This window comes from Etheostoma spectabile, chromosome 6, assembly GCF_008692095.1.
Source record: "Etheostoma spectabile isolate EspeVRDwgs_2016 chromosome 6, UIUC_Espe_1.0, whole genome shotgun sequence".
In the NCBI taxonomy this organism is placed as follows: Eukaryota; Metazoa; Chordata; class Actinopteri; order Perciformes; family Percidae; genus Etheostoma; species Etheostoma spectabile.
The window spans coordinates 26,481,725-26,494,306 of NC_045738.1; the positions used below are offsets into that span (position 1 = coordinate 26,481,725).

At 43.7% G+C, this 12,582-nt stretch overlaps 1 protein-coding gene and 1 long non-coding RNA gene across 4 annotated transcripts in view; both read right to left on the reverse strand.

Annotated features, from left to right (window-relative positions):
* dyrk1b (dual-specificity tyrosine-(Y)-phosphorylation regulated kinase 1B) overlaps positions 1–12,582 on the reverse strand; it is a 47,626-nt gene that overhangs the window by 6,664 nt on the left and 28,380 nt on the right. For all 3 annotated transcript variants that reach the window (XM_032517710.1, XM_032517711.1, XM_032517709.1), the window contains exons 2-7: positions 5,923–6,089; positions 3,430–3,549; positions 2,465–2,653; positions 1,429–1,576; positions 756–905; positions 29–165 (exon numbers count right to left, since the gene is read on the reverse strand). In XM_032517710.1, coding sequence (XP_032373601.1) covers positions 29–165; positions 756–905; positions 1,429–1,576; positions 2,465–2,653; positions 3,430–3,549; positions 5,923–5,991 — 813 coding nt within the window. In that variant the 5' untranslated portion in view covers positions 5,992–6,089. The remainder of the gene's footprint in view (positions 1–28; positions 166–755; positions 906–1,428; positions 1,577–2,464; positions 2,654–3,429; positions 3,550–5,922; positions 6,090–12,582) is intronic.
* LOC116690639 (uncharacterized) lies at positions 6,586–7,001 on the reverse strand. The gene is made up of 2 exons (XR_004332323.1): positions 6,938–7,001; positions 6,586–6,743 (listed from the first exon to the last, which is right to left on the reverse strand). It is a non-coding gene; the product is annotated as an uncharacterized LOC116690639 (long non-coding RNA).

Here is a 12,582-nt window from a genome sequence, read left to right on the forward strand (position 1 = left end):
TGTGTGTGTGTGTGTGTGTGTCTCTCACCCTCTGTCCGAGCTGGCAGGAGGAGCCAAAGTCGACTATCTTGATGGCAGATCTCTTAGGGTTGCACAGCAGGATGTTCTCTGGTTTCAGGTCGCAGTGGATGATTGACAGCTCTGGAGTGGCCAGAAATAATAACGCTGTGGACAAGAAAAAAGACATCATTGTTATTTGTGTCATCAGGACCACCTTCTTCCCTGGCCACATCTGGGGCTGAATGTGACTGTACAACAGTTACATCTAACCTATTTTAAGATAATGTACTATATGGAGGCCTGTAACAATTAATACATAATTGTCTCATGTGGGGGAGGTGTACAGTTAAAAAAAAAGTCTTATGACATTATCTGGGTCACATGACAGTCATAACACCAAAAGATGGATCCTGGAATTCATTCAGAACTTGTTTAGTTCATTCAGAACTCTGTTTTGAAATTTGACTGAAAGAGACAATTATATTGTTATTGACAATTATTACAGAGTGAATTAATTGTACAGCAACATTTGGAAATGTTACAGCTGTAGGTACAGTATATGTTACATGTTTCTTGTAAATTTGAGCAGCAAAAACAGAGTTATTCAGTGATGTCCTTTGTCTCACTGAATGGCATTTGACCTACAGTATTCCTTCCCTAATGATGCTTTAAAGCTGCATTCATCCGTTTTCTTCTGTCCACTTGGGGGCAGACAGGGACAAGCTGCAGACACACGAGTGTGTGCATGCACCCACCTGTACACAGCTGCTGTGCAAACTTCCTGGTGAGGTTGAGGGACACTCCTCTGAAGTTGGTGTTCCTCAGCAGATCGTACAGGTTGTAGCTCAATAACTCAAACACCAAACAGAGATGGTTCCTAAACATAAAGTGACGCTTCAGGTGGACTGCACAGAGACAGATCGACAGACAGACACGGAGACAGATGGGAGACAAGGAGGAAGGTTAGGACATCAACAGTCAGGTGAGCCAGGACAATATTAAAATCATTTTTTATGTCCTATTCTCATAGTGTGTGTGTGTTCGCCTGACAGAAAAGCATTTTAACAGCTCAAGGTCCCTTAATCCCTTTTATCTGGAGCGTTATAAAGCATCTTACAGTCTTCATCTGTGGAGGGAAGTTTCTTAGTTGTCATAGAGATGGCTCACATGTCATCCCACTAAGTACGTAGATGCAGACTGAGCCATCTCCATGACTTCATGTGACTTCACACACACACAACACTGGGAGAATTGACACTGTGAACACTTTGGATCCCTCTATGTTTGACCAATCTGCCCAGGACGTCCATGACGCTGTGCAAGGACAACAAACCTGTGCCAACACGTCCCTGTATGAAGACAGCCCGTGTGGTATAGTGTGTGTGTGTGTGTGTGTGTGTGTGTGTGTGTGTCTGCTGTCCTTCTTACCTATGTAATATTTCATCTCAGTGTCATGCTTGTTCATGAGCTCCAGCAGGCGTAGTTCAATCTGTGCCTGGTTTAGAAATGCCTTTTTGTTCTTGATGATCTTAATGGCAACCCATTCCTGCTCATGGTGGTCGTAGGCCTTCACCACCTGTGGACACACATCAACACACTGTGCTCTCCATGCCATGATAGGAACATATGCTGAGTGTCCCAGTACCAGGACTTTGATACCAGTTCCTAAATGATACTCTTTTTGATACCAATTTTTAAAACAAATAGGAATTGCAACATAACGACACAAATCCTTTAATCTTTTTTTCCTGCGTGTCTCTACGACGTGTGACGTTAGACAGCCAATCACAGACATTATTAGATCTTGGTAGAAGCATGCTGCGTGCTGATTGGCTCACTGAAGCTGATGAGATTTACTCCTTAGGTATTGAATGACGAGGCATTTTTCGATACTCAGGCAATTCGTTTGGTGCCTAGAGAGTATTGAGTCCGGCAGGCGGCCCTGACAGGGACTGGAGCCTGATGTCCCGGGCTGCCAGCACCTTGCTTCCCTTTGTCCTCTCATGTATAGGATGTGTGTTGAGTGAGGAACAGACTTGTTACTGGCTGCAACTTGGTGCCTTTTCTGCAAACAGGCTTGGTTTGATCAGACATTTTTAAGTTTGAAGAAGACATCTGAGAGGGTTGGTTCTTAATGCCCCAGTGGTGACAACAGCTTAAATGGACCAATAATTTCATTATCAATTAATCTGCTGATAATTTGGATGATTAACAGATTAATCGACTGTTTATAAAATGTCAGAAAACAGTGAAAAAGGTCCATCCCAGTTTCTCATTGTCTTCAAATGTCTTGTCCAAAACTCTATATGTAATCTATATTTAAGAGGCTGAAAACAGCATTTCTGTCATTTTTGCATGAAAAAAGAACGATTAAGCGATTATCAAAATAGCTGGCAATGATTTTTCTGCCAATCGACGATTTAATAAACTAGCAATAAATGTGGGTTTAGTTTGTCGACCGTACCTGTCCGAAGGAGCCTTTCCCGATCAGCGAGTCTATCTCATAGCGGTCCAGCCACTTTTCTCCATTTTTGACAATGTAGTCATAGTTGTCGTCGTCATAGCCATCATTGTAGACTTTCCTCTCTTTCTTGGTGGTGCTGTCCTCTGGGGGGACCTGCTGGGCCCGTCGCTTCTTCTTAGTATAGTACACCTGTGAAGGGAAGCACAGCGGGGCTGGTTAGTCCAGCTGAGAGTGCTGAGACAAACCTGATCCCTTCAGGAAGACAACTGCTGATACTATGCAGCTTCTATACACCCCTGCCTCCACCCTCAAACAGCAAACCCCAAAGTAATAAACCCTTGGTGGTTGTCCCGGCAACAGCCTAGAGTCCAGTTCAGACCTCCTTGCAGCGTTCTGAAAGCTGCCAGTTTCCCCCAATGAGACGAGACGGTGTATCATCTCCATAGAAACCACTCTCTGGGCTTCCATTCCAACATGTAGCTGGATATCGTTTGTAGCATCTTGAAATATGAATGAGGATAGTGAGATACTTGCTACATCTGCATTTCTATTAGAGATGAAACGGAGAAAACAGCAGTTTTATTTCTCTGATTCTCTGCTTTGTTCTAACTGCTCCCTCTCATCAGTCTCTCTCTGGCTCGCTGGTTGAGGCTTCGTCCAACCCGCTGCCCTTTCCACCAGCTGGCATTTTGGAACTGACTTGACCAGCTGACATTGCTATGAGCTGATTGGCTGTTGAAACAGGTGACGTCTCTTACGTTATAAAACAGCTGAGTTGCAGCCACATCATCAGCTGTTGAGTCGAGCTGAGACGGGCCGGTTCAGACCGCCTAAACTTTACCTAGGACGTTCTCAAACAGTTTTGTCTCGTCACAAATCTTTGGTCTGAACTGGGCCTCTTGTGTGTGTGTGTGTGTGTGTGTGTGTGTGTGTGTGTGTGTGTGTGTGGTGTGTGTGTGTCATACCTCATTGATGTGCTTGTAAGTTTTGATGAGGTCAACAGAGAGTTTCCTCAGAGGGGCGCTGGCAGGGTCTCTGAAACTAGGGGGGATCCTCCGCTGGAGTATGGTCATATCAGACAGCACCTACAGACAACAGCAACACTTCATACATCAAACAAGAAAGTGGGGGGGTGTGTGTGTGTATACCTGGCCACAGACAGACAGGTGTGTAGGCTTTAAACAGGGCTGGGACATTAAAGACATGCGTTTATATTTAAACTCCCATCATGCAGTTCACCTTTGCACCAGCAGAGTCTGTGCCTGAGTTTCTGTCACTGACTAAAAAATAATTGTGAGGACCAAAACTTTTAATTGTCTCCGGTCAGAATGAATTTCCCACTCATTCAAACCTTACATGTCACATGACTACCGGAAACTCTGGTCTGTGCAGATTAAAATGAATACACATTTAGGTTGGATACACTACATTATACTTCAAATCAACGTAACCCTGCGCTCAGCACTCCTGCAGCCCCGCCCACAGAACACCTGGGGAACCCTGTCATCAGCCTCCTCCAGCTCCACAGATCACATGTTAACAGGATTAGCCGATTCCCATGACTCGTGGATTATCTTTTGGCGTTTTTCCACTGCATGGTACCTGCTCGCCTCGCCTCTACTCGCCTCTTTTGGTTTTCCAGGTCCCTGGTACCTGCTAACAGCTACTTTATTTAGTTTAGAGGTTCCAGGCGAGCTGAGGGGGGGCAGCGTGGCCAAGTCGGGCCGAGTAGACAAGAGCTGGTACTAGAGAACTGGTTCTACCTGGATGTGAGGTGCTCCAGCAGCTCCATAAATTGGACACACACACACACACACACACACACACACACACACACACACACACACACACACAAACTCTGACTGGTCCAGCTGTACCTCCAGCTGCAGGTGCTCCTTAACGGGGTCCAGTTGGGGAGGGAGTGAACATGGGGCTGCGCAGTGTTGTTGAATATCGCAATATTACTTGGAATAAATCAACAGATGCTGTATTAAAGAGTTCTTTGTTTTGTTGCATTCACTATTCTGCTTAAATACAACAAACTACTTGTTGAATTAAAACAGATAAAGTAATTATAAGTAAAAGTAATAACAAGTAATAAGTCATTTCCGACTTTCTTTTATTGAACTAATGGAACATTGAAATTAATCTACAGTAAAAGGCACAACTAAAAGAAGAATGACAGTTACATTTTAAACTGCTAATATTTTCATTCAAATAACATTAAAAAATCCCTGAGTGTCTTTTGCAATATGTCACAGCCTTTTGCGATGTTTTTTTCCGCCAGTTGGTGTCGTGATGGCGATAAAAAACGACATATTGTGCAGGCCTAGCTGAGCCCTCACTGCACCTTTCTATTGGACGTACAGAACTGATTCTCACGTTGGTTCAAAAGAAATAAAGTGTATTTCCTAGAGAACATGCAAAGCACTTGAACTGAGCTCTGAATGGCCAATTCGTCATGCTTTACGTTTCTCTACAGTTCTCTCCTGCTGCCAAGGCAGGTGGCAGCGGTGAGGAGCGCATGTCATTAGGATTTATTTACTGGGACACACTGATCAGCATCCGCTTCAGAGTCCGATTGTCCGGTCTGGGACAATAAACAACATTTATGATATTAGTTACCATAACTTGTTATACTAGTTGTGTCATAGCCGCAATAACATAAACAACTATGATTTCTAAGTTCCTTTACACAACTCGTTAGACTAACAAACTGACAGACGGTGCTACGCAGGGAAGCCGTTGATCTGCACACACTGCCAAGACACACAGCTGGTTTAAAATCAGCAAAGAATCCCTTTAAGTGTACAATACATTTTAGAATATTTTCAACTCTGCTCTCATTTTATCTGGCAGAATACGGAAGTTGCTGCTCTACCGCTGCCTCCATCACTTAGTTAGCTTTGGGTTATTGTGTGATTTTGGTGAAGCCAAACTGACTCTTTAGCCTTGGCTAAAGGCTAGCTGCTAGTGTGGGCTAGCGTTGCCTTGGTTCCAATGCAAGCGCCTATTATGTGCCTCGGCTTTACACCGGGCTGTATAATCAGCACAAGAGACCTCGGCCTGTCGCGAGCGATGGATGAGGCGATACAAGGTGGACAGTGGGTAGCAGCCGCCTGTGGTGCCGAGAGCCATGACCGATTTATTTGGTTATCCCTGAGAGCTTTAAGAGATTGTTTGCTGAGCTTTCCTCAATTTTTTTTTTTTTAATTTTCAGTAAAATAAACATGCAATTTGACATCATATTATTATCACAATATCTGAGTCTAAAACGTTGGAAAAACTAGAGTAGATAATTGAGAAGAAAGAAGTCCAACACAATCATTAACTCTGACAGGAGTTTTATAGTACACCAAAGGCGTGTGTGTGTGGCATGACTGCTGAAGGACTGAGTGTGTGTGTGTGTGTGTGTGTGTGTGTGTGTGTGTGTGTGTGTGTGTGTGTGTGTGTGTTACCTGCTGCTGCTCGGCCATGGAGTGGATGGAGCTGAAGGAGGGGTGTGTATGTGTGTGCTGGCTGGTCATGGCTGGCTCAGCGAGGAAGAAGCCCTGGGCAGTGGAGGAGGAGGAGGAGGAGGAGGAGGAGGAGGAGGAGGTGGGCGGACATCCTGAGCTGCTTACACCTGGAGAGAGAGAGAGAGAGAGAGAGAGAGAGAGAGATGATTAGAGAGGGATACCCCAACAATCTAATCTGTTTCTCAGCCTCCATCTATGGGACAACATGGCTCCCAAAACACACCAAACATGTTGAACACACTTTTTGCAGTTTATATGCAAGTGAGCCTAACCGATTTATTTCAAGCTAGAGGCCAACTATATATATATATATATATATATAATACCAACCAGTATTGGTGAAGCTTATACTAATTTATCAACATAAACACGTGTGATCAGGGTCTCCTACATGTGCTCACTAAAGAGCTGCTATGTGATATGTACGGAGCAAAATATTTGACAGTGTAAAAATAAACATGACAGTGACACACTGTTTCTAAATGAACTCAAACATACCTTTGACATTTCTGTACTGACATCTCCTGTTACTATTAGCCAACATATAGACTACTGATATATGCTTGTGATCTCCTTAAAGCAGCTTATAAACATAGACTGTAAAAATAATGGACGAAGCTTCCAGGTATGAGAAGTGAAGCCAAGGCTGAAGCTCCTTAAAGCTGCATTCTCTCTACCTTCCAGCAGGGGGAGACTCCTTAAAGCTGCATTCTCTCTACCTTCCAGCAGGGGGAGACTCCTTAAAGCTGCATTCTCTCTACCTTCCTGCAGGGGAACTCCTTAAACTGCATTCTCTCTACCTTCCTGCAGGGGACCTTAAAGCTGTATTTTCTCAACTTCCTGCAGGGGAGACTCCTTAAGCTGCATTCTCTCTACTTCCAGCAGGAGTTCCTTAAAGCTGTATTTTCTCTAACTTCCTGCAGGGGGAGACTCCTTAAAGCTGCATTCTCTCTACCTTCCAGCAGGGGGAGACTCCTTAAAGCTGCATTCTCTCTACCTTCCAGCAGGGGGAGACTCCACTGGCTCCAAACAGAAGTCTGTTTCTATAGAAGTCTATGAGATAACTTCTCTCTGGATTTATTATCTCAGTAAACATTTTCATAATAGGTTTATAGTCTCAGTCTTTAGGTTCAAGTCTTCTTCAATACAGCATGATGTCCATAAAGTAAATGATGCTTCCATTTATTTTAAAATAGAGGATAAAACAGGGGATGCTTTGGACCTGTCAATCAGGACAGAGGATTAGCAATGCTAACTATGCTAACACGGGGGACATTCAAAGAGACCTCAACTTGTTCCTGGGTGGTATCTGTGTTTTCATCTCAAACTTTGACCCTCTAACTGCGTGTTCTCCTTTCAGCAAAGTTCACTGGAACGTTTTGGTCTCCTAAAAATGTCTTGTTCAGGAGGGTTAGCTGGGTAACTTTAGAGAAAGAGAACAGATTGTCTGCTCATGTTTTGCTGGCCCTTTTGATACGTTTCAATTGGTGTCCAACATTTTGCCTTCAAAGGATCTTCGTGAATCATTGTCTGTGAATCTGGTTCCACGCAGCAGCCTGCACAACTTTGTATGCTACCAACAGAGACTTTTTGGATAAATATATCTGTTCTACCTCTCCATCTCTGGCTTTCTCTGACACATTCTGTTCCTTTTCTTTCCTCCACTGTCTCCCACAAGTTAGACTTCTTCACATCAGGGTCCTGCCCCTCTTCCTGGGCACACTTAGTCACATGGAGCAACGCACACTTGTCATTTGTGGATGCCCTTTAGGGAGAAATTAGGTGCGCTTGTTTTGACTCAACACATCTCTCCTCCAATACAAACATGGCAGAATTACTGTAACTTAAAAAAAGAGATTGCAAAGAGGCATATACCTGGAATTTAAGACTTTATCATTTGATGATAAAATTACATCTGGCACTGCAAAGTTTTTGCTTTGCTCTGGCTGGGTCAACTTGTGGTGTTTTGCTAATGAATTTAAAAGAACAATTGCTGAGGTCAAAAAATCTGCACTAAATTAGTGAATCAGTAAGACAACAGCCAAAGAACTCTTTACCGACTTCTTGCTCAATAGACTGAGAAATGGGCCGACACAGCCGGACACACTGCAGAAGCTCCAGCAGGGGTCAGCACAACAATATAAGGGCTGTTGAGTTCCATCAGTCAGTCTCATCCTGTCAGACACCTACACACCCACCAAAGAGATATTAGTCTGTAATAACCAATCAGTGTGCTGCATCAGTTGCAGCAAATGGTGGTGGAGCATAGCTGTTACGTGCACCCCGAGTACTTCTTGTGATCATCATGGGTCAAGAGCAGGTGAGCGGATGCTAAGCTAACTGTTGGAGTGAAGTTAATGTTATATTATTCTGGTCTTGTCAGCTATGCTAAGCATAGCAAGGGAGCTAGCTACCAACCCAAGACATCTGTGGGTAAAAATACAGCTCAGTTTACTGGATTTACAAGGGACAGGAAGTGGCTCAGCTGCTGGACTGAGGAGTGATGGCTGTTCCTAGTATTTGACGGGCTCTCTTCAAATAGGTAACCAGTGCAGTACTGTAACAGTGCGGTGTCTCTCTTCTGTCAGGTGACAAATATCAACAACAAAATTGAAAATCATACAACTATGTTCATTAGAGAGAACTGATTTCATCCTAGTTGTAGCTAGCCAACATTTTATTCCCATTATTTGCTATGCATAGGTGTTGAGCTTCTGCTGGTCTAGAGTTTTAGGTTCCGGATCTGAATCTTAATCTCTGGACTTACTGATGGCCTCCGCAGAGGAAGTTTCCAAAAAAGCCCCCCAAAAAAATCAAAGATCAAATCATTCTTTTGCTTCTCCTATGCTTTCCCTGCTCTTGATCACAAATTCATGTGGAAAAGAATCCCTTTTGACGTCTGTAAAACTCTGTATAATAGTAACTTCCCAATCGTTTTGTGTAAATGCAATATCAGCACCAAGAATCAATGTTGGACCTACTTATGTAAAACCAATGTCACCAACCAGCTGAAGGCAGAAATGTCATCCCAGTATAGAATCTATATGTGTGTGTAAATCTTTTATTGTGATGACCTGTCATGACCAGGCTTTTAGAAAAGCTGCTTTTTCTCTAGTCACTTGCACGACCAGGTGTTGAACCAATCAGTTTAGACACAGACTAGTCCAGCATGGAGAGGGTGACAATACTGCAGGTCAGAGCAAAGAACCAGGCTATACTGGTGTCTGGGAAAAGGCCATGGGATGGCCAACCAGGGCTTTACATAAACAGGGATCCCCGGTTTGTAATGCTGAGCTCCTGTGCTCTGAGAACACAACTGCTGTTCTCTATACCAGTCAAAGTCAGAGAGATGTCAGGCTGCAGAATCAGGTCTATTTTTATATCACTAAAATTCAGGGCAGACATTTCCAGTGAACATGTAAGAATAACTTTTGTAATTATAGGTTCCTCAGCACTGTTATCTAGCATACACTGTGAAGACAGTTCTCCTATTCTGTACTCTTTTTCCAAAAGATTTTAAATAGAGTTCTGTGGCTAGATGAGGTTATATATGGGGAAGTTAAAAACCCCTCAGCAGCATTGAACAGCTTGTGTGTACTTGTGTAGTTGTGTTGTGTGATAATAAGGTAGAGAAAGTAATCCAATCAGCGTCCCTGGGCCTGTCGTGGTGCTCTGGGTCCTGGCCTGCTTACAGATCTGACACTGCTAGAGAGAGAGAGAGAGAGAGAGAGAGAGAGAGAGAGAGAGAGAATATCTGCCTAGTACTGAGAAATCTGCACCGTCTCTTTAAGAGACTGAGAGGCACTCACAGCACTTCCTCAATCTGGCACCCCCCCTTCCTGCACTGCCATTGGTCGGGGCCCCCTCTTTCTCTGTCAGCTGATTCGTTGTTGGTATCTAAGGGCTGGCTGGCCAGCACTCTATAAATAAACCCAGTGCTGTCTCAGCAACCAGCCTACAATACTCATTAGCTACTTCTCCCTCTCCTCTTCCGCCTCTCTCCTGCTAAGCAAGGAGCTTCCAATGGCAGGCTGGCTCTCAGCAGCAGCAGTCTGACATCCTCTCCCCTAGCAACCCAACCTACCCTACCAGCCGCTCTCTCCTCCCCCTTTCCTTCATCATCCGTCCTGCTTTCTCAAACCTCTCTACCTCGGAATCTAATTCTCTCTCTTCTATTCATCCACCTCTCATCCCTCGCTCCTATCCTTCCTGACTCCAATCAGATGCCTGCTCAGTATGTCTCATTGTTTCTTCATCTCTCCATCAGCACTGTGTTGATGCACGATGATGTAACAATATTTAGGGTGACAGCACCGCCACAAACTAATGCTTCCTGCTCACAACAAGTGGCTGATGAAGAAAAACCATATGGAGCCAGCTGGGCTCGTACCAGAGTCCATCAGAGTCGAACAAGGGTCTCTTTACTACAAATCTATTTCAACACGACTCTAGTCAATACTTAAGTCAGAGACAAGTCCAAGTCGGACGAGCTCCGAGACTGAGTGACAACGAGTCCAATAAAATGAATCAGTGCTACCAGAGAGTAGTATGTAGTAATCAAACAGTGTTGCTGAGATCCTATACTTTACTCCAAGGCTGCTAAAACTCTATACGTTTAGAACTTTTACTTGAACTAGAAAGGGAGGTGTAAAAACTACATGGACTGGATAGCTCACCTGGTTGAGCGTGCACCCTATATATGAAGGCTTAGTCCTTACCACAGCGGCCGCAGGTTCGGTTTTGACACGCAAACCTTTGCTGCATGTAGCAGTACTGCAGTAACTACTATTTCTACAAAAAACATCAGCACTTTATCTTCATGTTTGCACAATCCCATCTGACAGAATTAGTACACAACAGCCACGTTTCTCTCACACACACACACACACACACACACACACACACACACACACACACACACACACACACACACACACACACACATTAATTCACAAATTGTCATTGCTTCTGAAGTTCTCACTTAAATCACAGACTAACAATACCACGAGCCCCCTACATATTGTGTTGAATAGAGAAAGATTCTTCTATGTCACTGAGTGTATATTGGCATATATATATATATACATAGGTATACTGGCTATGATAGGGTTTTTGGAGTATCCTGGTTGTGTTGCCCTGCACATTTAAACATAATCATCATCATCATCAGCAGACAGATTTCAGAAACCTGCAGCACTCCAAAAGACAGCTGCACACACCCGATCAGAAACCTGAGTACTGTAGTATCTTGTGTACAGGGGCATGAAGAACCAGGATACTAGTGTCCATGTCAACACACTCAGTGGGACAGTCCTTGGAAAACAGGGACATGGAGCCTCGATCTAAAAGTTAGGACTTATCAGCATGACTGCTTACAAAGTGATATTGAAGATCTAAGCAAGTGGGGACTGAGATCAAGATGCATCAAAGTGTTGAAAATGTTTCAACTTCACCCAAATGTTCCTATTTGTACCAAAGCTGACACTTCATGAATGTGCGTGAGACGAGAGCAACAGGGAGACGGTCCAAGAAAGAAACTTTAAGAAACTAAAGTTTACAATAAGAGTTGAGTGAGAGTCTTAGCTGTCACACATGAACACAGTTTGAGGTTAATATGCTTTGTAAAATCCAATAGTTAAAAAAGAACATCAATTTGATGTTTTCTCAGAGTAAAATATCCAAGGGAGGTAACAGTAAGAACAAAAGAAGTTCTTATTTGACTCATAAAGCTCAACTTCAACTAACTGTAGTAGTGTACAGTGTAAGAGCCAAAGCATTCTATTAGTGGTAATATTCATATATACACACATATATATGTGTACACACTGCACCAATGATATCAAACAGTACACACGTCCTGTGATCTAAATGGGCGTGGCCTCCTTTGCTAACATTACATATTTACAGTCCTAAAAGCCATATTTAGCATTAGGAAGATTTATTTTGTTCACGAACGTTATCTATGTTGCCAGATCCCGCGAGTTTGTTCCTTAGACACAAATAGGTTGGGAACAAAGTTAATTTTCTCCTGATGTGTCCGTCTGATAATTGCATTTTAGTGTTGAAATGTTGTGGCTCGTGAAGAATGGCTCCAGTATTTACTTTGGTGACTATGGGCCGAAAGGATTGCTCAAAATCTGTGTTCACTTTTACTTCTCCCGTTGGAATCAATCCACTCAGGACCTGCTGCTAGTCTCCTAAAGAAGCTTGGACGGGGACACAGAGACAGGAAGCTACTCCAAGCTAGGGCGGCTCAGTTCTAAACTGTCTCTGATCGTGTGTGTGTGTGTGTGTGTGTGCTTAAACAAGTGTAGTTTATGGGAGCCAATCACAATAATTCAACGTGCAACAGTCTGAAGTAATCCGCACAGTGAGATGGCTGTAAGCAGCACCGTCACATACTGGTCCTGAGCTCCGACCCTGACATGGACCAGACTGGTCCTTCTAGTGTATAGAAATACACAGAATAAGAGTAGTCACATAAACAGACAAACACCATCCATCCATCCATCCATCCATCCATCGTTGTCCTCTTATCCGGTATCGGGTCGCGGGGGCAGCAGCTCCAGCAGGAGAGCCCAAACTTCCCTTTCCCGAGCC